At 45.2% G+C, this 25066-nt stretch overlaps 1 protein-coding gene across 2 annotated transcripts in view; it reads right to left on the bottom strand.

The window, feature by feature from the left end:
- The window catches only part of LOC121280973 (adenylate kinase isoenzyme 1-like), a 151411-nt gene that overhangs the window by 79768 nt on the left and 46577 nt on the right, over positions 1–25066 (bottom strand). For both annotated transcript variants that reach the window (XM_041193465.1, XM_041193466.1), the window contains exon 7: positions 13053–13137. In XM_041193465.1, the coding sequence (XP_041049399.1) occupies positions 13053–13137 (85 nt within the window). The remainder of the gene's footprint in view (positions 1–13052; positions 13138–25066) is intronic.

Genomic DNA, 25066 nt, shown 5'->3' with positions numbered 1-25066 from the left:
GATTTCCAGCATCTGCAGTATTTTGCTTTTATCCTTATATCCCACACTGTTTTTGGAAATGTTTAGGGCAAAATCAGGACATCTCTTTACTGGACAACAAGTTGGACTTGCAACCCCCTTCTGCCCCCCAGCCCAACATAACCCATCTGAATTCCCTGAAGCTTCCTGGTGCTTCCTGAGGTTCCCATAGAGTTCCTGGCCACCTACATGACATTAATTAAAATGTCAGACTAAACAGCACTGTGGCTCCACATTTCATAGCTTTTACACTCACACTGCACCAGACGTAAATGAGAAATATAAACTCCAACCATTGCCAGTAGAGGCTGGTGGAAGAGAGGAACTTTTTAAACCAGGGGACTCGAGGACTGAACAGTGATTTGGTTCCAAGTCAGGGTGGTATGTGGCTTGCAAGGGAACATGCAGGTGGTGGTGTTCCCAGGTATCTGCTGCCCTTGTCCTTCCAGGTGGTAGAGATTGTGGGTTGGAAGGTGTGTCTAAGCAGCCTTGGTGAGTTGCTGCAGTGCATCTTGTAGATGGTACACACTGCTGCTACTGTGCTGTGGTGGTGGAGGGGGTGAATGATTGAGGTGCACTCATTAGAGTTTAGAAGAACAAAAGATGATCTTATTGAAACATATAAGATTCTGAGGGGGCTTGGCAGGTAGATGTTGAGACGATGTTTCCCCTCTTGGAGGAATCTAGAACGAGGGTGCACAGTTTCAGAATAAGGGGTCTCCCATTTAAGGCAGAGTTGAGGAGGGATTTCTTCTTTCAGAGAATCGTTAATCTTTGGAGTTCTCTAACCCAAAGAGCAGGTTGAGCCATTGAATATATTCGAGGCTGAGATGGATAGATTCCTGAACTATAAGGAAGTCAAGGGTTATGGGGGAGCTGGGGCAGACAGGAAAGTGGAGCTGAGACCACAACCAGGTCAGCCATGATCTTACTGAATGGTGGAACAGGTTCAAATGGCCAACTCCGGCTCCTCAGTCCTATGTTCCTATATAATGCTTGTCACTATATTTTGCCTTTCTTCCATTTGAAGAATGATGGTATGGCTTAAACTATAAACTACTAGACAAATTTACCTAACAGTAAGTAGCTGGGTAGTAAGAACGAACAATAGATTTACAATCATTATATACTTCACTGTAGCTCCTTGGAATTAAGATAGCAGCTTAAAGCTGAAACTTGAAACACTGCCCTGATTAACCTTGTAGTTAAATCAATCTGTCTGACCTGTCCGGTTACTGATGGCTTCAAAAGGATGCTTCTCGGGGGAAGTCAGTTCAGAGGAACCTTTTCCTTTGAATATATATCAGAAAGAAAGGAAATTTTTAAAAAAATGTATCTCTCAATCTCAGTAAAGAGCTGCCAATTATAGATTTCTAACTTATCCACAAGATACTTCTAATTGAATTAAACATCTCGTTGGTCCCTGCCTAGGGAACAGGTTAAACAGATCCCGAAAACTCCTGAGACCAGTCTCTATTTACAAATACTCACAGCAGTAAATATTTACACATTTCATTAACATGCTGCCATGTTTTCAGTCCTTTTACCTTTGTAAATCTAATAGTCACCCTGAGTGTTCTGTGACCAGCACAAGAGGTTAGTGCAATAAATCACATGCAAACAACAACAACTTGCATTTATAGAGTGACTTTAATACAGTAATTTCTCCCAAGAGAGGAATGGAATCAGACAAAATCTGACATCAAGCCACATGAACAGGGCAAATGGCCAAAAGTTTGTCAAAGTGGTCGGTTTCAAGGAGTGGCTTAGAGGTGGAGAGAGAGAGAGAGAGGTAGAAAGGTTTAGGGAGGGAATTCCAAAGCTTAGGACCCAAGAAGACCATCAAAGGTGAAGGAAGCAAGTGGGAGATACACAAGAGGCCAGAATTGGAGAAAAGCACAGAGTTCGGAGGGTTGGAGGATGGAGGAGGTTACAGGGATAGGGACAGGCGAGTAAGTAGATCTAATGAAAAGGTAATAAAATCACCAAATGTGTAAACACTCAGCAGGTCAGTGGAGGGAAACAGAGTTAACGTTTCAGGTCAATGACCTTTCATTAGAACAATTCGGATGAAAGATTCCTGACCTGAAACGCTTTGTTTCTCTCCACAGACGCTGCCTGACCTGCCGTGTGTTTCCAGCATCTTTTGTTTTTATTTCAGATTTCCGGCATCTGCAGTATTTTGCTTTTGTGTTCATGAAAAAGTCATTAGGACTGCTGCTGTGTCACCCTCAGGCACTGGGAAATTGAAATGGGCATGAGGAGATTTACATAAAATGTTTCATTTTCTGTAAACCCTTGAAAAAAAAATGCTGCATTTTTGCCACGGGGGGAAACAAAATTAATGATCGCACTGTTCTGTTGCACTGAACATTTAATAAGTTAGATGACCCTTAATGGCAACCGCAGCTTGAATCCTGGTACGCCTGATCAGTTCAGTGATATGATGCTGCCAACTGTACACTTTAGTGGTTCCATCTGTGTTGGCTAATGAAGAGCTATCAGGGCAGTGAGCAGTGCGTTATTTAAATAGGCTGCAGATGGTGGTAGGTTCCATCTGGATTACAACTAGCTGTCATTCCCTACAGATTTCATTGTGTCTCAAATGCCTCCCACTGCATAGGGAAGCAATTAAGACAGCAATTAAAAAGAGTGAGTTGGGATTTTGAAGAGAGACACACATTGGCAGTGAAGGCAGTGTTTCAAACCCATCTCATACTCAACATGAATTTATATTAACACAACGACTTCAAGAGACAAACATTTCCCAAGATGCTTCACAAAAGCATCAACAGGGCCAAATAAAGAAAGAACTTGCATTTCCATAGCACCTTAGGACATTCTAAAGTGCTTCACAGTCAATGAAGTACCTCTGAAGCATTGTCAGTCTCGTGATGTAGGGAGCAAAGAGGAAGATGTTCGGTAGATGGTCAAAAGCTTGTTGGAAGAGTGGGTTTTAGGGTGGAGGGGGAGGTGCTCAAGCAAGTAACTTAGGCCTAGGACCACCAACAGTTATAGCCAAGGGAGGTGGGAATGTACAAAGATCCAGGGTCATGCCTAGCACAAAGGAAGATGGTTGTGGTTGTTGAGGGTCAATCATCTCAGTCCCGGGATGTCACTGCAGGAGTTCCTCAGCGTAGTGTCCTAGGCCCAGCCATCTTCAGCCATTTCATCAATGACCTTTTCTCCATTATAAGGTCAGAAGCGGGGATGTTTGCCGATGTTTGCACAATGTTCAGCACCTTTCCTGACTTCTCAGATACTGGAGCAGTCCGTGTCCATATGCAGCAAGACCTGGGCAATATCCAGGCTTGGGCTGATATGTGGCAAGAAACATTTGTGACACACAAGTGCCAATGACCATCTCCAACAAGGGAGAATCTAACAATCTCCCCTTGACAATGGCATTACTATCATGGAATCCCCCAGTATCAACATCCTGGGGATTACCATTGACCAGAAACTGAACTGGGCTAGCCATATAAATATTATGGCTACAAGAGCAGGTCAGAGGTTGGCAATTCTGCAGCGAGTAACTCACCTCCTAACTCCACAAAGCCTGTCCACCATCTACAAGGCACAAGTCAGGAGTGTGATGGAAAAGTCTCCAGTTGCCTGGATGAGTGCAGCTCCCTCAACACTCAAGAAAGTCACCACCATCCAGGACAAAGCAGCCCGCTTGATTGGCACCCAATCCAGCACCTTAAACATTCACTCCCTCCACCATCAATGCACAGTGGCAGCAGTGTGTACCATCTACAAGATGCACTGCAACAACTCACTAGGCTCCTCCAACAGCACCTTCCAGACCAATGACCTCTACCAACTAGAAGTATGAGGGTAGCAGAAAAATGGGAACACCACCACCTGGAAGTTCCTTTCCAAGCCACTCACCATCCTAACTTCGAAATATATTGCTGTTCCTTGACTGTCACTGGGTCAAAATCCTGGAACTCCCTCCCTAACAGCACTGTGGGTGTACCTACACCAAATGGACTACAACGGTTCAAGAAGGCAGCACACTACCACCTTTGTAAAGGGCAATTAGGGATGGGCAATAAATGCTGGCCTAGCCAGCGAAACCCACATCCCATGAACAAATTAAAAACGAAAAATGCGGCGGAAGGTTGTAGAGCTGGATGAGGTCACAGCAATAAGAAAGGACGAAACCATGAGAGAATTTGAACACGAGAATGAGAACTTTTAGATTGGAGGTTTTGAGGCACTGGGAGCAGGTCAGCGAGGGCAGGCTGATAGGTCAGTTACGATTTGGTGTGGGTTAAAGTATGAGCAGCAGAATTGTGAATGAGCTGAAGGTGGAGGATGGGAGGCCAGCAAGGAGAGCATTGGATAGTCGTGTGTAGAGGTAACAAAGGGATGGCTGAGGGTATTAGCAGCAGATGACTTGATAGATTATCAGCATTGCTGCGATGTGGTGATAGAGGGAAGAGCTGCAAAGAATTGTGAGGTTCATAAAATGAGAAAACTACAGTTTGTTTAAGAATGTGTCTTGGAGTGGGAGGCTATCACAGCTTCCTCACAAGACCTATACCCAGAACGGCAAAATCTCATCCCTTTCTAAAATATCTCAGATCACCTCATAGCAATGAGAACACTCTTGAGTTTGTTGAGGATCTTGTGACAGATGAAGTTGTTGAGGAGGCAGTCAGAGGTTTGTCTTCAGAAGCAAGCGCAAACAAGACTGATACAGACACAGAGACCAACATGGATCCCGAAGCCACAGTTGAGTATCAGATTCAAATTCTGATTGCCGGCCCTTTTACCAAGCTGTGCCGGCACTGAGGCACTCAATTAAAAAAATAAAAATCTGATGTCATTCTTCCACTTAGGTGACCACCAACTGTTGAGGACCAAACTCTCGATGTGGCAAATGATTTGATGCCCAATGAGCTGCTCAATAGCCTTGCACGAACAACAGGAATAACAAGTGAACTTCCAGATGACATTCACAGGTCCCAGTAGATGATATCACCAGTGCCGTGATTAATTCCAGGTGCCAAAGGGAAGGCAATGGCATAGTGGTATTGTTATTAGACTGATAAGCCAGAGACCCAGGGTAGCAAGCTGGAGGACCTGGGTTCAAATCCCACCACAGCAGATGGTGAAATTTGAATTCAACATAAAAAAATTTGGAATTAAAAGTCTAATGATGACCATGAAACCATTATCAATTGTTGTAAAAACCCACCTGGTTCCCTAATTTCCTTTAGGGAAGGAACTCTGGCATGTGACACAGTGATGTGGTTGACTCTTAAAATGCCCCCTGAACAAGGGCAATTAGGAATGGGCAAAAAATGCTGGCCTAGCCAGTGACGCCAACATCCCATGAACGAATAAATTAAAAAAAGACACCTGGGATCAAAGGGGCGGAGGCTCAAGCCAAAACATTTGGCTCTGTCAGACACATGACTGACGGTTTATCAGGCTTCTAAAACTCTCAGGAGTTAGAGCTTAAGATTCGACGAGGTGAGCAGTACATCCCAACCAATATCAAGCCCTGTGGGCACACAGTGTTGGTCTGTGGGATAACCAACTTTGTTGAGGAGTCATTGTCACGAAAAGGCACAACTCCCAATAAAAATGGGATAATCATTCAAAAGGATGAATTCAACCAGAAACACATGCCCTGAGGAAAACTGGGGGAAAAAACCAATCCCTACAGCCACTCACCTGCCCCTAGTGATTTGCACAGTGGAGGATAAAGAACAGGTCCACAACCATTTGGTGAGGGGGGTACAATTAGAGCTTGAAAGTCACATACACATCCAGGAGGACACACACACACACGGCTTGGATAATGCATACCTTCCTCAGCAAGCTGCCAGAAATGAATAATGATGTTTGGCCTGAATGCTATGGCATTGGTTCAAGTCATGAAACCACAACCAGCATTGGGACAGTTTGCTGATCAAGTACTGAGAGTTCTTTTGAGACTGACGAAGATGGATAAGTCAAGAGTGATCCACTTTGTTCCGGACAGATACAAGACCAACAGCATCAGGGGTGGTGACAGGGGATGGAGGTCATTTTGAGGAATGCAAATCACCAAAATTTCCTCTCCTGAGCAGAAAATCCCAAAGCAGTGGGCAAAATTTCTGTCTTACAGTGACAACGAGGAAAATCTACTCCAGTTCCTCTGTGAAAGATGGTGCGAGTCTTGCAAGAGGGATCATTAATTAAATGACACTTTTTGTGAGCGAGTGACTGTCCTCCAATCAAAAAGAAGTCAACACACAACTATTGCTTCACAGTGCATTTGCAGATAGTTCCAGTGTGCATGTCATCATAAACAGTCCTGACATTGACATTCTGTGAGGACATTGATGCTAAGCTCAATGTTAGCACAGGAAGAGGAAACAGCACACAGACAACTGATGTTCATTACATCTTTGATCACCTTGGTAGAGGTGTTTGAGTTGCCCTCACTGGGTTCTGCTGTTTTTCAGAATGCGATTCAGTGAATGCCCTGTACGGAATGGGGAAGGTGAAATCAGCCTAAGTCCTAATCTCCCTCGAGAGCAATGTGCAACATTTGAGAAGTTAGGGGGACCATTTGCTGTTTCCCAGTCTCTGTGTGAAGGGCTAGAGGCATACACTTGTGAACTCTATGGGCAGGTTGGATGTAGAGCTGTGAACCAGGCCTGATGGCAAATGTTCAGGACTGGAAGTACTTGCCCACCAAATACAGATTCATTGTGGAAACATTGACAGCGTGCCAATTACCAGTCTGCAATACACAAGCAGTGTTTTCAGAAGATGCCAGGAATCCCGTCTCCCAAGGACCATGGGGCTGTTACCATTGTTGTGGGTCTTAGATGAGGCTGTCCTTGGTCTGGATTGATTGAGGCTGCTGGAGGCAAGGCTGTTGGTAAACTTTACCTTTTATTGAATTTCTACTAACTATGCACCATCCAAGGCTTAGTACGAGGCTTCACATAGAACTGTGTCTCAGCATACTATGTTGGCATATGCTCTTACATCACTGATGACGTAGGCTCTCTATTTACATATTTAACATTAACGCTTTATACTACAATGGGTGGAAACGAGAAAATAATGTACTTCTCATGGACTGGATGACATTTCCTCCAGCACCAGCAAGTTTAATGGAGCTTGCACATTGCTCATGCAAAAAGACACAGGGCGGAATCATCCCAGATTTGCACTAAGTGTGGTAGTGGGCGTGAAAAAAGTTGTTTTACCCACTGGCCGCAATGACGGTTTTCACGCCATATCGTACCATTTCCAGCGTGTCCTGCCTCATTAACAACGCATTCATGGGAAACACACCGGGTCGTTGTCAGGGCAGCCTCTGAATCACCCGCCCCGCCATCACCTCAGGCCTTCAGTAATCCGGGCGCCATATTTAAAGGGTGTCCCTCCTGCATAGTGTTAGCGCACTCTAAGGGATCAAAAGGTGCTGGAGAATCTTTGATGACAAAGGGAGGAAACGTGCTGTCCCAGAATTTAGCAATACCTCCCTCGGGCGCCTTCTGGATGCAGTGGAGGCCCGCTGTGAAGCCCTCTACCCTCACTCTGGACAAAGACCAGAAAGCAAGGTCACCAATCCAGCATGGGAGGTGGTGGCAGCAGTGGTCAACGTCAACGCCTTGCAAAAGAGGACAGCCACCCAGTACTGAAAGAGGATGAATGAACTGCTCCGTTCTGCCAGGGTGAGTCACTCTTCTCATCATTCTCAACTCACACACTCATAAAGCCATCACACATCCACAGGGATCTCACTCTCTGCCAGTTCAAGGGGCATCACCATTCATTCTCTCACACCCACCTTCATCTGTCCTGTGGTTCGTGTCCTCATCCCATCCATGGCACCACTCACCACCCACACACGCCAGACACCCTTGTTATCTAGCCTGGCAGGCGTTCTGCTTACACTCTCTCCATCTGTATTCGTGCAGGACCAGTTGGCACACAACAAGAGGGAGAGGAGGCAGACTGGCGGAGGAATCAAGGCCTGACATCAAGGTCCTCACAGACTTTTGAAAATAGAGGCATCCAGCCCGGAGAAAGCAACTTGCCTGTGACATCCCCCCACCCCGCCACCGCCTCCGAGAATGTGCAGCGCCTGCTTCCTCAATGTCCTGCGGGCGATGGTGGCAAGTGCTGCGCAGGGTTGTGTGCACTCACCTCCGAGTTCCCCTCCAAGTTCAGGTCGGCAGGTGCGTGCCTTTTACAGGCAGTCGTGAAGCACAGCGTCCTGAAGACACACTGAGGTGGGCGGTAAATTTGATGTTGGGGGAGGGGGATGGTTCCAAAAGCAGGGCTTATAATTAGACGCTCAAGTATTGAAATGAGGTTCCTGACATAAGGTAGCTGGAAACGCGGCCCACCGTTGACAGGCGGAGCAGACGATTGCAAACTGGTTTCACGATGGAGTAAATCCGATTTTTGGCCTTCTAACCCCGGCCGGCCGTGATGCCTGATACCAGCGGGACCAGACGATTCCATCCATAGTGTACACGATGACGGTGTCAGCAACCTACCTTCACTGGCATCTGCTCATGTTTGGATTGTGAGAATGCAACATTTTTTGCCCAAGACTTCTCAGGCTCAGGGAGTAGGTACCCTGGATTCAGATGATGAAGATTCATATGCAAATGTTTGGCAAAATAAGCAATGATGAATGCGAGAAAAAGGTATGGGGGAACATCCCTCCACCCCCTCACCTCAGCCACCAATCTCTACCCCCACCCCTTCCCTTTATGACCTAAGGACTATTTATAGCGAATTGGACATTTACAGGAATGTTGGATGATAAGTGAGTGCAAGTGTCCCTCCGAAATTTAAACAATCTTGCATGGAATAAATGAGTTGCTCAAGTTGAGTTCTTCCTTAGCAACAGATATGAAAAATGAATTAGATTTATGTATAAGTGCATCATAAGGCAATTCCGCATCTCAGGTATCCTCAGTGATACTTCTTTTAACCATTTCTTACACTACCCATATTCTAAATGTAGCAGTTTGTTAGAGAGAATAAAAGTCCATAGAACTTTTACGTTTTTCAATGTTTTGAGTAATTTCTCAGTAACACAATTTTCAGACTTGGGAACATTACGTCTCCTGCATTTTTAAAGCATATTTCTGCTTCCAGCTACTTCCCAGGTGGTGATGACAGAACTCAAAATCTAGACAGGGAAACAGGCTTCGGCCTACCCTCCACTCACCCTGCTGTCCTGGCTAATATTTATCCTTCAACCAGTATTATCAGGTGGACATAGAGCACACTTTACGCTGTGTGGTTGCCATGGCCCACACCGGTGGGCTTGCGGTAGTAAGCTTAAGAGTGCAGATACTGCTGTTAACCAAGAATCCTTTAATGCTGCTTCAACAATTTTCTGAGCTATGTGGCACTGACACAGCTCGTAACAATGTCTGATTACTTGCACAATGCCTAATGAGAGAGAAAACAGTCTGTCTCCAACCCAGCACTACTCTGAGCTATGGGACATTATTCTGCACTCTTGGTGAAACCGTGCTACCTGGCACATACACAGATTGTCCAATTAAATATTTGTCAGAGGATGGCCCAGTGGTTACCTGGGAGTACATGCACAGTCAAGTTTCATTCTTAGCACCTTCTCTCTTGAATAGAGAGGCCTTGGGGTTTAGAATACATACTTTACTTAAAGACTGAGTGTGGTTAAACATACACTTGCCAGTAGAATCTGGGAGATTTATGAATAAAGGCATTGAAATTAGAATAAACAAGTCAGAAAAATTTATATAAAACATTGTATAACCAGCAGTTTGAATGCTGCTCAAAGCACCACACCCCCATCATTCACCTATCAACAATCTCTATCCATCACAGCTCATATCTAACATTCTTAGATTTGTCACACCCTCACACAATGCTGCAAGCCTCACACCCACATCTCACACTTTGTACACACTGTCAGCTATTCAACTCTGACTGACACGTCACTTGCGCCACACTCCCTGACACAGCTCCCTCTCTCTTGCAGGACAAGTCTGCATCAACCAGAGGCAGCAGATGCGAACTGGAAGGGGGCAGGCAAGGCTACATGTCCTATGCCCCATGGAGGGCATGGTGCTGGTGGTTACTGGGACATCCTTTGCTGAGGCTGTGGCCAGTCGTGGGGTTAAAACCACTGAAGGCGATTGTACCTAATCCTCCTTCTCACATCCCACCTCTCTCTCATCTAGCAACCTCATCTGATTTACAAGCTGCAGATGGTGTAAGCAGGCACGTCTCACTTTTCTCCTTCCATAAACCACAACCTTTCTTTCCTTTCAGGTATCCAAGAAATGGAACCTGGCCAGGCAACGAAGGAACACAAAGAAGAGACTGATGATTTAAAGTGATTGGTAGGACAACTAGAGGGGGGGATGCGGAAAGATGTTTTCACCCCGAGGGTTGTGGAGGTCTGGCACTCGCTGCCTGAAAGCGGAGTGGAGGCAGAAACCTTCAACTCATTTAAAAGGTATCTGGATATGCACTTGAAATGCTGTCACCTACAGGGCAATGGACCAAATGCTGGATAGTGAGATTAGGCTGTCGGCCGGCACAGACATGATAGACCAAGTGACCTCTTTCTGTGCTTCTATGCGCTGTCACTCAATTTTGCAGTTGTCACTGGGGTGACAGTGCTGTGGTGGCTATGTCACTGGACTAATAAGACAGACTAATGCTCTAGGGATATGGGTTCAAATCCCACTGTGGGAGCTGGTGGAATTCAATCCCAATTAATAAAAATCTGGAATTGAAAGCTAGCTAGTCTCAGTAGTCCATGACAGCTATCATCAATTATTGTAAAAACTCATCTGGTTTACTAACATCCTTTAGGGAAGGAAATCTGTCATCCTTCCTGGTCTGGCATACACGTGACTCCAGATCCACGGCAATGTGGTTGACTCTTAACTGCCCTCTGAAATGGCCTAGCAAGCCACTCGGTTCAAGGGCAATTAGGGATGGGCAACAAATGCTGGCCTTGCCAGCGATGCACACATCCCATGAAAGGAGGGGAATAAACTGACACTGTACGTATCTTAGACAACAGCATGGTGACAGGATCTGCATGTGGTGAGACACTGGGCACAAGTGGCCTGCAGCCAAGGCAATCATCGTACCTGTGCCAGGTCACACATGAGGTCTGCTGCAGAAGAGTAGGCTGAGGACCTCAATGGGGTGACTAACAAAGCAACACTGATAGGTATGCACAATGAAATGCTTGGTACATTAGGAAACTTGCAAGAATGGAGGAGTTAGGCACCAATGTAGCACAGGGCACAGCTTGGAGCCCATCGTTTCCAGTGTGGAAGTGGCCAGCTCCATTGCCTGAGGGTGATAAAAAGGAAGACTTGCATTTATGAAGTGCTTTTTTACAACCACAGTTAATGTGCGCACAGCAAGCTCCCACAAACAGCAATGTGATAATGGCCAAATAATCTGTTTTTTTAAAGTTGATTGAGGGATAAATATTGGCCAGGACACCAGGGAGAACACATCTACTCTTCTCCAAAATAATGTATCTTTTACAACTTCTAGTGCAGGCAGATGTGGCCTCAGTTTAATGTCGCATTTGAAAGACAGTGCAGCCCTCCCTCAGTACTACACTGGAGACTTTTGTGCTTGAGTCCTGGAGTGGGACTTGAACCAAGAACCTTACAATTCTGAGGTGAGAGTGCTACCAACTGAGCCACAGCCAACACTACCAGAGTTTCAGCTGCTGGTGTCCAATCAACATGGTCTGCTGATTAACATTAGATCTGCCTGCTCTGCACTTCCAATGACTTTAAAAAAATTTTTTCATGGGACGTGGGCTTCGCTGGCTGGGCCAGTATTTATTGCCCATCCCTAATTGCCCTTGAGAAGGTGGTGGTGAGCTGCCTTCTTGAACCGCTGCAGTCCATGTGGTGTAGGTACACCCACAGTGCTGTTAGGGAGGGAGTTCCAGGATTTTGACCCAGCGACAGAGAAGGAACGGCGATATATTTCCAAGTCAGGATGGTGAGTGACTTGGAGGGGAACTTCCAGGTGGTGGTGTTCCCATGTGTCTGCTGCCCTTGTCCTTCTAGACTGTTGAGGTCGTGGATTTGGAAGGTACTGTCTATGAAGCCTTGGTGAGTTGTTGCAATGAATCTTATAGATGGTGCACACTGCTGCTACTGTGCATCCGTGGTGAGGGAATGCATGTTTGTGGATGGGGTGCCAATCAATTAGGCTGCTTTGTCCTGGCTGGTGTCAAGCTTCTTGAGTGTTGTTGGAGCTGCCCTCACCCAGGCAAGTGGAGAGTGTTCCATCACACTCCTGAGGTGTTCCTTGTAGATGGTGGACAGGCTTTGGGGAGTCAGAAGTCAATTTACTCGCTGCAGGATTCCCAGTCTCTGACCTGCTCTTGTAGCCACAGTATTTATATGGCTGGTCCAGTTCAGTTTCTGATCAATGGTAACCCCTAGGATGTTGATATTCACTGAGTGCGCCGCTAACACAACACCAATATGGCATCAGGCACCCCACAAGAGTGCGCACGTGTGCCATGGACATCACCTTGGAACTCTAAGGGCACCGTTGCACCCAAAAAAAGCCAGGTGTTAACAAGTTCAGTTTCTCACCCTAACTCCAGTATTGCAATCCACAGCTTCAAAACCGTCTGTAAAAAAAGGTCTTCCCAGTCTCTGTCCTAAGCAGGTCACCATGAGGTAGATTACATAGAATACACAGCACAGAAACAGGCCATTTGGCTTAACTAGCCCGTGCTGGTGTTTATACTCCACAGGGGTCTCCTCCCATTCCATCTACCTCACAATCTTAGATGTGAAAGCATTACCATGCGGGAGGCAGAGAAACTAAAACAATGCTGCATGACTGAGCGAGAACAAACAAGCTTGTCCTTGTTAAAAGGTAACTCGCTGGCTAAGGGATTGCTTCCAAGAATCCCTTCCTATTCCGTGCCGTGACACGCTTTGTTTTTCCTGTGTTGTGCTCTAAAGAAAGATCCCAGTGAATTCCCCAGATATCTTTCCTACCGTCTCTTCCTGCTGGGAACAGTCTCTTCAAAACCACAGCATTGATGTCACTGAATATTTCATTCTCTTCACGATCTGCATCCAACTGGAATACAAGGGGAGGGGGGAGAAAAAAAGAGGAAAAATTAACTAAAATTAAAAAACCTTTCGCTTCGCAAGAATCTGAGAACGCCCCTCCCATCCCGGCTGTGTAATAAATTCTACATCTAGTCGGGAGACAGTGGGGTAGTGGTAATGTCACTGGACTGGTAATCCAGAGACCCAGGTGAATTGCTTTGGTGACACAGGTTCAAATCCCACCATGGTAGCAGCTGGTAGAAGTTCAATTAATAAAAGAAAATCAGGAATTGAAAGCTAGCCTCAGTGATGGTGGGCAGGATCTTCTGGTCCCACTGAAGTCAATGGTTCCCTGCATCTGCTGCAGAGGAACCTGCTTTTCAGATAACCATCTACTGACCCCTGCTGGAACGCTGTTTATGTGCAGATATTAGCGGGGGAATGATAGAAAGAAAACAAAAACAGAATTATCTGGAAAAACTCAGCAAGTCTGGCAGCATCGGCGGAGAAGAAAAGAGTTGACGTTTTGAGTCCTCATGACCCTTCAACAGAAGTAGGTGAATCCAAGGAAGGGATGAAATATAAGCTGGTTTAAGGTATGGGGGGGGGGGGGGTTGGGTGTTGGGTGGGGGGAGAGAAGTGGAGGGGGGTGGTGTGGTTGTAGGGACAAGCAAGCAGTGATAGAAGCAGATCATCAAAAGATGTCACAGACAACAGAACAAAAGAACACATAGGTGTTAAAGTTGGTGATATTATCTAAACGAATGTGCTAATTAAGAATGGATGGTAGGGCACTCAAGGTATAGCTCTAGTGGGGGTGGGGGGAGTATAAAATATTTAAAAATAATGGAAATAGGTGGGAAAAGAAAAATCTATATAATTTATTGGAACAAACAAAAGGAAGGGGGAAGAAACAGAAAGGGGGTGGGGATGGAGGAGGGAGCTCAAGACCTAAAGTTGTTGAATTCAGTATTCAGTCCGGAAGTCTGTAAAGTGCCTAGTCGAAAGATGAGGTGTTGTTCCTTCAGTTTGCGTTGGGCTTCACTGGAACAATGCAGCAAGCCAAGGACAGACATGTGGGCAAGAGAGCAGGGTGGAGTGTTAAAATGGCAAGCGACAGGGAGGTTTGGGTCATTCTTGCGGACAGACCGCAGGTGTTCTGCAAAGCGGTCGCCCAGTTTACGTTTGGTCTCTCCAATGTAGAGGAGACCACATTGGGAGCAACGAGTGCAGTAGACTAAGTTGGGGGAAATGCAAGCAGCATTTCACTTGCATTTCCCCCAACTTAGTCTACTGCATTCATTGCTCCCAATGTGGTCTCCTCTACATTGGAGAGACCAAACGTAAACTGGGCGACCGCTTTGCAGAACACCTGCGGTCTGTCCGTAAGAATGACCCAAACCTCCCTGTCGCTTGCCATTTTAACACTCCACCCTGCTCTCTTGCGCACATGTCTGTCCTTGGCTTGCTGCATTGTTCCAGTGAAGCCCAACGCAAACTGGAGGAACAACACCTCATCTTTCGACTAGGCACTTTACAGCCTTCCGGACTGAATATTGAATTCAACAACTTTAGGTCTTGAGCTCCCTCCTCCATCCCCACCCCCTTTCTGTTTCTTCCCCCTTCCTTTTGTTTGTTCCAATAAATTATATAGATTTTTCTTTTCCCACCTATTTCCATTATTTTAAAATATTTTTAAATCTTTTATGCTCTCCCCACCCCCACTAGAGCTATACCTTGAGTGCCCTACCATCCATTCTTAATTAGCACATTCGTTTAGATAATATCACCAACTTCAACACCTATGTGTTCTTTTGTTCTGTTGTCTGTGACATCTTTTGATGATCTGCTTCTATCACTGCTTGTTTGTCCCTACAACCACACCACCCCCCTCCACTTCTCCCCCCCACCCAACACCCCACCCCCCACCTTAAACTAGCTTATATTTCACCCCTTCCTTGGATTCATCTAGTTCTGTTGAAGGGTCATGAGGACTCAAAACGTCAGCTCTTTTCTTCTCTGCCGATGCTGCCAGACTTGCTGAATTTTTCCAGGTAATTCTGTTTTTGTTCTGGATTTCCAGCATCTGCAGTTCTTTTGTTTTTATCTTAATGATAGAAGGAAGCCTGTCTGTTTTGGGCCTCCAGTTACTGGGCATGAAGCAGAGATGAGGTGCAACTGGAAGGCCAGAGGCTTTGTGCTCGGGCCTCAACTGCACTAATTGGGAGAGCTACATCTTCCTAGCTTGCCAGCACAGAGGGATCCCACAGATGAAGAACTTAATTTTAGGCTGCTTTCCTCTCCTGCTTTGGCAAATCCCGGCAGAGGGTGTATGGAGCATTGCTGGAGTTGGGGGGAGTGGGGGATTAGCAATGTTGGAGAGTTGGTTTGTGGGGCACTGCGGTAGCAGTGGTCTACAATCTACCAGATGCACTGCAGCAACTCACCGAAGCTCCTTAGGCAGCACCTCCCAAACCCACGACCACTACCACCTAGAAGGACAAGGGCAGCAGACACATGGGAACACCACCATCTGCAAGTTCCCCTCCAAGCCACTCACCACCTTGACGTGGAAATTGTATCGCCGCTCCTTCACTGTCACTGGGTCAAAATTCTGGCACTCCTTCCCTAACAGCACTGTGGGTGTACCTACACCACATGGACTACAGCGGTTCAAGAGGTGGCTCATCACCACCTTCTCGAGGGCAAAAAGGGATGGGCAACAAACGTTGGCTGAGCCACCGGCGCCCACATTCCATGAATGAGTATAAAAAAAAGTACTCCTTCACTTCCCCCTGGTTTCCCAACAACAATTATATTGTATTTTATCAAAATGGAAACATATGCTTCTTGGTGTTAGTTACCCAGCGGCCATTCAAGAATCCTGAGCAGAACTGGTGCAGCTGGTTTACACACATGTGGGCAAAATGCCAGACTTAAATGTCCACCAAGGTTGCCTGCAAAAACGGCACCATCCAAATCTGGCCAGACACCATCACGACATTCAAACAGCCCTCACTGCACCCATTTTTAGGTCCCAGGAACAGGTTTCAGGGTGTCACACCGATAGAGAGGAATGGCATCGAACTTCTTCTCGAAAGATTACGTGAGTTGGGTAGATGGTTGGATTGATCGGACATGGCCTGTGAAAGATAAGATGATTGGCCCTTTTTGCATTCCATTCATTGGAATGCACTGATAAACTTATCAGAGGCAACGGCCAGAATTTTCCAGCCCCTCACACCGGCGGGATCTTCCGGTCCTGCCGAAGGGAACGGGCATTTCAATAGCTCAAGGGCCACCCACCATGGGAGATCCCGCCAGAGGGAGGGGGAGGTGCTGGAAAATTCTGGCCAATTATAATCTCACTTGTGAAGAGAGAAACCCGTGAGATCAGGTGGAACCCCCACACCACACCCCCCCCCCCCCATCGCCAATGCCAAAATGACTCTTCATCGAATTCAGTTGCAACCGATTCTATCAGTTTTCCGACTGACGAGTTAGCGTAAAATAGTTTCCATTGTCCCCCATGGGTGGTGACTTGCTCAATGTGAGGTTCTTTAAAATCTTTTTTGCCTTTTTATAAACCCATTGCGCAGCAATGTCATGAACATCTCAGGAACATCTGGAGTGATCTTAGCACTCTCGCCCTCCAAAAATGGTCGCAGCCTCCTCCCATCGCATTGTTTCAATATGCGCATGGAGTGTGGGCACTTGGATAAGATGGCACCCAGTGTCAAACTCAACTCAACACAAATGAACCCCTTTTGGCAGGGGGCAGCAGGGGAGAACGTAAAGGGGTCTCTGAATGCAACACACAGGCAACAAATAACAGGCAAACAAGCCGTGATAGGAGCAGGAACTGATGAGTGCGAAAACCCAAATACTGCGGACGCTGGACATCAGAAATAAAAAGGGAAAATGCTGGAAAGCGCGCAGTGGGTCAGGCACCTGTCAATGGAGAGAGAAACAGATTTAATGAACTTTCATTGGAACTGGCAACTGGTCATGAACCTGACACATTAATTCTTTATCTCTCCCCATCACCTGCTGTCTGACTTCCTGAGCCTTTCCAACATTCTCTGTTTTTAATGCAAGCAAATTAATCTAACTACAGTGACTTTTAGTAGTTTTCTTTCTCGCGATACAGCAGGTACATGTTCACACAGTGAAACACATTCCCCCGTAACACAGTATGTTCTCCCCTCCCTCTCTGGCACTGAGACGCTTTGCCCGATTGTCCCTGTGGCACTCGCTCAACGAAGGCTGAGTGAACCCAGGATTAAATGGCCACTAAGTGGGCTTTAAATGAAGATCAGTCAGATCCAAAACAAAAACAGAATTACCTGGAAAAACTCAGCAGGTCCGGCAGCATCGGCGGAGAAGAAGAGTTGACGTTTCGAGTTCTGTTGAAGGGTCATGAGGACTCGAAACGTCAACTCTTTTCTTCTCCGCCGATGCTGCCGGACCTGCTGAGTTTTTCCAGGTAATTCTGTTTTTGTTTTGGATTTCCAGCATCCGCAGTTTTTTTGTTTTTAATCAGTCAGATCCAGCCTTCCTCATTATTTCTGCAGGCTTTTAGCAGCCACTTACTGTAGCCCTCGGAGGAAGTGTTTCAGAATCAAGCAACACTGCTGTCAAGAAACGGGAGCAGAATAAAGCAGCAGAGTACCTTAAAGGGGATGGTGACATGGTGGTCATGTTACTGGAAGAGTAGCTCAGGGGTTTAGCCCGAATTAACAATCTGGAAGATCTGATTTCAGATTCCTCCATGGCAGTTTGTGAACTTGATTTAAATTAAAAAGAAATCTAGAACAAAAAGCTCCCCATCAGGATCGTTGCTTAAAAAAAAAACTTTAGAGAAGGAAACCGGTGCCCTTACTCGGCCTGGCCTTTACAGGTCTCTTTATATACCAGAGGCAGCATGAGGATAACCACTTCTACACAGAGACGTGTGAATCAGGATCTGGAATGCACTTTTGTTTTCTTTATTCTTTCATGGGATGTGGGGCATCGCTGGCGAGGCCAGCATTCGTTGCCTCAACCCTAATTGCCCTTGAACTGAGTGGCTTACTCGGCTATTAAAAGGGCTATTAAGAATCAACCACATTGCCGTGGGTCTGGTGTCACATGTAGACCAGACCGGGTAAGGATGGTAGATTTCCTTCCCTAAAGGGCATTAGTGAACCAGGCGGGTTTTTATGACAATTGATGATGGTTTCATGGTCACCATGTGACTCCAGATCCACAGCAGTGTGGATGCCACTTAACTGCCTCCTGCAATGGCCTAGCAAGCCACATAGATCAAGGACAATTAGGGACGGTCAACAAATGCTGACCATTCCAGTGATGCCCACATGCCATGAAAGAATTAAGAACAAAAAACATCTTTGGTATTTAATCTCCCCTGCCTTCTAACCTATCACAGAATCTTTACAGTGCAGAAGGAGGCTATTCAGCCCATCGAGTCTGCACTGGCTCGCGGAAAGATCATTCTACATTGCCCCACTCCCCTGCTTTATCCCTGTAACCTTGCACATTCTCTCTTTTCAGGTAGCAACCCAATTCCCCTCTGAATACCTTGATCGAACCTGCTTCCACCACCCTTTCAGGAAGTTCGCTCCAGACTCCAACCACCCTCTGGGTGAAAAAACTTCTTCCTCACATCGCTTTTACTCCTTTTGCCAATTATTTTAATCCTGATCTTTCCTTTTGGTCCAGCTACTCCCCCACCCACCTTTCTCAACAGCATTAAACCCAGCACATTCCTACTTCTCTTCAGTTCCAAAGAAGAGTCATATTCCTCAAAACACTAACTCTATTTCTCTCTCCAACGATGCTGCTGAGTTTTTCCATCACTTTCTGTTTTTAATATCAGGCCTCCAGCATCTGCAATGTTTTGCCTTTATTATTGTGCCCGTACACTTTGCTTTTTTCAGCTGTTTTAGTTGTATACTTTCCCAATCACTCTCTCAATTCTGGTAGTGTCAGCGCTGCAGGAGAGAGTGAGGGAGGCGTGGAGACACACCAGCAGGTCACAAACCAGCCCCAGAGAAATCTCAACCTCCCCCATGTAACTAAATTATACACCAAAACTAATGAGACATTTATTAAACCAGGGAGGATTTATAAATCCTCCTACAGCAGCATTGCTTCTCATTCAAATGATATGAAAGGTCATTACATCAGCAGACAGCCAAGGTTGAAATGACATTGTCATAGCACTTAAATGTAGCTCTATTTATTGCATTGCCAGGAATCTTTCAGAGTTTGTTCAGATAACTAGAAGGCTCCTAATTCCACTAACAACATCCACTTTAACAAGAGACAATGGGGAGTCATTTCAACTCTGGTGCTAGTCTACAATGGGTGATATCAGATCAACTGCCTGCCAGCCATTTCCCCCAGTGATTTGAAATCGAAGTGTAAAACAGGGGGGCTGATCCAATGTCACCCCTTTTATGCTACTGATCACAATCCAAAAAACCCCAGTACTACCAGGGGTCACGGAGTCACTGAAGTACAGAAGGAAGTCATTCAGCCCATCGAGTCCATGCCGACCCTGTAGAGCAATTCAGTCAATCCCATTCCCCTTATTCTATCCTCACAGTCCTGCAAGTTTATTTTCCTCAAGTGCCCACTCAATTTCCTTTCGCAATTATTCATTGTCTCCACTCCAACTGCCCTCATAGTCAGCGAGTTCCCAGTCATTATCACTCACTACATAAAAAGTTTTTCCTCATATAAGGGAATATGTCTCTTATAAGTGTCTCTTGGTCAAAACCTTAAACCTATGTCCTCCTAGTCCTTGTACCATCAGCTAAAGGAGACAGCTTTTCTTTGTCTATCTTGTCTAATCCTGTCTTAATCCTCTATCAAATATCCCCTCAATCTCCTTTGCTCCAACCTAACCTTGTACCTAAAATCCCTCACCCCCCAGGACCGTGCTGGTCAATCAGAAATCAGGTAGGCTCATCAAAAATGAAAGGAGCATTCTTCCATTGGGTAAGCCTGCTCACTCCTTTTCTTGGAAGCAATTTCTAGAAGCAATTTAAGCCTGAGACTCATATGCACAAATAGGATTAGTTTTTAGGATTTCCCTGCACTCTGTTGAAAATGATTGCACAGTAAAGCCTGCTGTGATAATCCAGTTGTTAATCTTTCAGTGCAACAGAGTTGACGACAGGGAATGTACCAGCGAAGCAAAAACTGAATAAAATGATACCAGCTATTCTTTAATGGAGTGATTGGGGTTGTCTTAAAACATGGTACTGAATAGTTTGTTGAAGGAACAAGCTACAAGCTGGAACAGTTAACACTAGTTCAAAAGGGAACTAGACTAATTCAATTCAAATGAAGGTAGAGAGATAGGAGTTCAAACTAGAAACAACAAAATCAGTTTAATGCATCTGGTCGGGAGTGTGCAGCATTCACTTGTCCTGTACACTTGCAGGTTTAGTACAAATTTTTACAGTTGTTTAAGTCCCCAGTCCTAATTTTCTTCTTTGTTCCTGAAGCTGCTGACTCTTAGGAAAAGTTGGACAGGAGATGACTGTTTAATCACAGGGTACCCAATTTAAATAATTTAACAAGGCCGGTCCTTCAAGCCTCTCCCAACAGTCACAGCGTAACTGCACGTTGTGCCTCCCCGGTGCTCCCCTCACTTGCAACCATGTAAACCCCAGGGGGAGGTAAACAAAACAGATTAAAAACAAACCCCAGGCCAAATCAATGACACCTTCATCAACAACTTATGTTTATATAGCACCTTTACTGTAACAAAATGTCCCAAGGTGTTTCACAGGAGCATTATAAAACAAAATACTGAGCCACATAAGGAGCTATTAAGTTAGATGACCATAAGCTTGGTCAAAGAGGTAGGTTTTAAGGAGTATCTTAAAGGAGGAAAGCGAGTTAGGGAGGTGGAGAGGGTTAGGGAGATAATTCCAGAGCATGGGATCTTGGCAACTGAAGGCACAGGCACCACAGGCGGAGTGATAAAAACCCAGAATACTCAAGAGGCCAGAATTAAATGAGCGCAGATATCTCAGAAGATTGTGGGACTGGAGGAGATAGCAGAGATTACAGAGGGGCAGGGCCACTGAGAGGTTTGAAAACAAGGAAGAGAATTTTAAAATCAAGATGTTGCTTGACTGAGAGCCAATGTAGGTCAGTGGCAGGGGAACAGGACTTGGTGTGAGCTAAGACACAAGCACAGTGCCCGGATTTTACACATGAGCTATGTAATCTACAGCTTTGGGCTTCACATTATGAGGGGCCTTTAAATAAGATTTAAAAAGAATAAATTTCAAGTTTTACATAGTTGGTTGAAAAATAAAGGAATGGCCCATTTGAGAAATCAAAGTGGTCATTCAAATGCCAAATTAGATATTGTTCAAAAGGTCTAGTTCATTCAGTGAAAGTTAATGGTGGAAGTGGTTAGTATACTCAACAACCGGTTGTTTACTGTTTTGTCTGCAAACCCTTCTCAACACCATTGACAGCACTGGCTAGTGCTGGGTTTACTGACTGGCGAAACCCTGCTGGAATTCAATATCATGAGAACTCTGAGGATCACAGAAAAGCTTTGCTTATATATCTGATGAGGCGATGTGGGTTAATCTTGGATTCACACCTCAAGGAACAGATTAAAAAAGGAGCAAGAGTCCTGGATGCATGCACTTGAACATGATATTACAGTTGTGTGCACATTGGCAGAACGTGGGCTAGCTTTTAGGGGAGGCAATGAAAAGTTTGGCTCGCCACATAACGGGAACTTTCTTGGCTTGATAGAACTCATTGCTAAGTTTGATCCATTTCTTGCCAGCCATACAAAAATTACAGAAGCAGTGGATCTGAGAAGCCTTCGTACATGTCTAAAACAAAATGTGATGAACTCATTCAGCTTATGGCTGAAAAAGTAAGAGGATCTACTTTGGATGACTTGAGAAAAGCAGGTTGTCGGTTGACTCTACACCAGATCTTTCACATATTGACCTAACTGTTATTGTAAAAAATGTGTCACCCAATGATGGTTTTCCCAATGAATGCTTTCTAATTTTCCTTGAGTCAGAAAACCCTAGTGATAAAAGTGTGGCCAATATGGTGCCGGATTATCTACGCAATGACAGCAAAGTTGAATTCAGTGAGTGCAGAGGACAGTCATATGACAATGCAGCTAACATGGCAGGAAGGTATAATGGCATGCAGAAAAAACTTCTAGAGAAAATTAAGTCTATTGTATATATTCTATGTGCCGGACATTCACTGAATCTTGTTAGCGGTGCTGCAGTTGATTGGAGCCTAGGTGCAGTAATTTTTTTTGCTGTTGTGCAACAAACAAACACAATCTTCTCTGCCTCAACAAAACACTGGACAGTACTCAAATTATTTTTGGGTCCTGATTCCACCGTACCAAAACATCGCTCTGACACTAGATGGGAAGCACATGCAAAGGCTACTTTAGCCAAAGCTGCGAGTTATGGTTTGATTATTGATGCCCTTGCTCATGTTCATACTGATGACAGTGAAAAAAGTGACACAAAGAGAGAAGCTGGCATTCTGCCGGAAAAAATGGAGGAATCAGAGTTTGTATTCAAGTTAGAACTTTGGAATCGTTTGTTAGGTCAGTTCCACAACACCAGCCAGGGCCAACAGGATCCACTGATAGCCCTTAATACATGTGCAAAGCTTTACACATCACTCTCTCACCTCTTCAAAGAAAGTTTTAATGAAATTGAGCTCATAGCAAAAGAAAACCTGCCTGACGTAGACCACAAGTGTGAATAAAAGTAAAAGAATGAGAAAAGAAGTCAATGATGGCAGTGCCCCAAAGGCTGATGAAACACTTTCTCCAAGAGACAAGGTTCAAGTGAAATCCTTTGTTCCTATGATGGATACCACTTGAAACCAACCTGAAGAAAAGAGCAATCATATTCGAAAATGCCACAACCAATTTTTCATTTTTCATTGATTTAGATGCCTCAGAGAAACAGCTGCGTGAAGGTGTAAAGCTTCTGATGAAAAATTATCCTGACAATGTTGAAAAGATAAAGCAATTCCAAGCTTATATCAAGGAAAATTATTCAGACGCAGGGACTTTATGGCACCTGGACCTGTATCCAGTCATCATCCAATATAAGATTCGGTTCACTTTCCTGAATGTAGATGCAATATTGAGACTCTCTATGAGTCTAATGGTAACAAACTGCTCAGGAGAAAGGCCAATTTTGCGACTGAAGAACATCAAGAATGGACTGTGGTCAACAATGCTGCAAGGAAAGCTATCTGCCCTAAGCATTATGTGCATCAAAAGCGATAAACTTTGTAGCTCATCATCGATGACTTTGCTCTCCAAAAATCGTGGAAGAAACGGTTTTAAATCTTTAAACTTTATGATGTGCAAACAGGCACACTGCAGCTTGGGTTCCTGCTTCCATTTAGTAAGCTGATTTGTGGAACAGCTTTTCTGTTGGTGCTGTTAAAAAGTTTTCATATATAATAATTAGGGAACCATGAATGTATTTTAATTTGAAAGTATTATCTAATGCAAACTGGTATTTTGTAAGACGTGTTTTAGTTAGATCATAATTTTTCTTTGTGCCTTCGCCTTTGTATGTATGCAAATGTAAAGCTTTCATATTTATATTTTCAGTGTCCTTTCTGCGAGAAAAATAAAGTATTATTTTTATTGTAAGGGGCCTTTTAAGGTTGACATAGCTCAGGGCCTCAGCATGTCACAGAACCATAGAAAAGTTGCAGCACAGAAGGAGGCCATTCAGCCCATCGTGTCTGCGCCAGCCAAAGAAGCATAAATAAAAAACTAGCTGCCCATTCCAAGCCCGCCTTCCAGCACCCTGTCCGTAGCCTGCAGCTTACAGTACTTTAGGCCCAATGGAAATAAATGGCCACAGTTGGGCCTTTCCCAGAATTAAGGGCCTCGGTGGCAGACATCTCACCCGCCAAGATCTGCCGACCTCCTCATTGCCGTCAACTATACCAAGAGAAGGAGCAGCTGCCAGCAATGTGCCTACCAGAGGCCAAGGATCAATGAGGGACTCCAGGGCAAAGGTGAGAGAGGGCAAGATAGGGGGGTCACTGGATAGGAGGGAAGCCAGGCGAGTGGAGGCATGAGCAGAGGGGTGGCTTCCAGTGACCATTTCCCCTTCCGATACCGGGTCCCTCAATTGAAATAGGACAACCCCCCAAACCAATCTGGCCCTGCATGAGCAGCAGAGTTTTGGATGATCTCAAGTTTACAGAGGGTAGAGTGAAGGAGGCCAGCCAGGAGTACATTGGAATAATTGAGTCTGGAGGTAACAAGGGCATGCATGAGGATTTTATCAACAGATGAGCTCATACAGGGTAAAGTCAGGAATTCAGGGGACAAAAGACTTGGGAAATTCCACTCAGCCCTGAAGTGATCAAAATGAGATCCTGTAGATCGCAGTGAGCACAAATTAATTACCCCCATGTCCCACCTACCATTCATACACAATGAAATTGGCCCCTGTAATGAAATCTCCCAACTCCTTCTTGAACGGTTGCAGTGAATCTGCATTCGCCACATGAATAGCTAACTCGTTCCAAATATGCGCAAATGTAAACCCTTCTGGCCTCAAATCTAGTTCCAACCTCGCATAACTTATATACTTAAACCCTTGTTTTCTCCCATGCACTATCTTGCTTGATGTATCATTCCAGGGCCAACAGCAGCCCTCTAGAGTCTCAATCTTTATCAGGGAGCCTCAAAAATGGGTTTTCCAGCCACAGCATTTGTCAATGTGACTCCAATCCTGCCTTCGCCAACAGTCCATTAGTTCAGCTGATTATTTAGAGAGTAGAGGGTTCACTTGGTGTCCTGGCCAATACTCCCTCCTCAACCAAAAATAAATCAAATGGTCTTTCATCTCATTGTTGCCTGTGGAATCTGGCTGGGAATGAAATGGCTGAAGTAT

The sequence above is a fragment of the Carcharodon carcharias genome, chromosome 8 (genome assembly GCF_017639515.1).
Source record: "Carcharodon carcharias isolate sCarCar2 chromosome 8, sCarCar2.pri, whole genome shotgun sequence".
NCBI classification, from domain to species: domain Eukaryota; kingdom Metazoa; phylum Chordata; class Chondrichthyes; order Lamniformes; family Lamnidae; genus Carcharodon; species Carcharodon carcharias.
The sequence above is the reverse complement of the archived record's forward strand: the minus strand, read 5'-3'. Positions and strand labels throughout refer to the sequence as shown.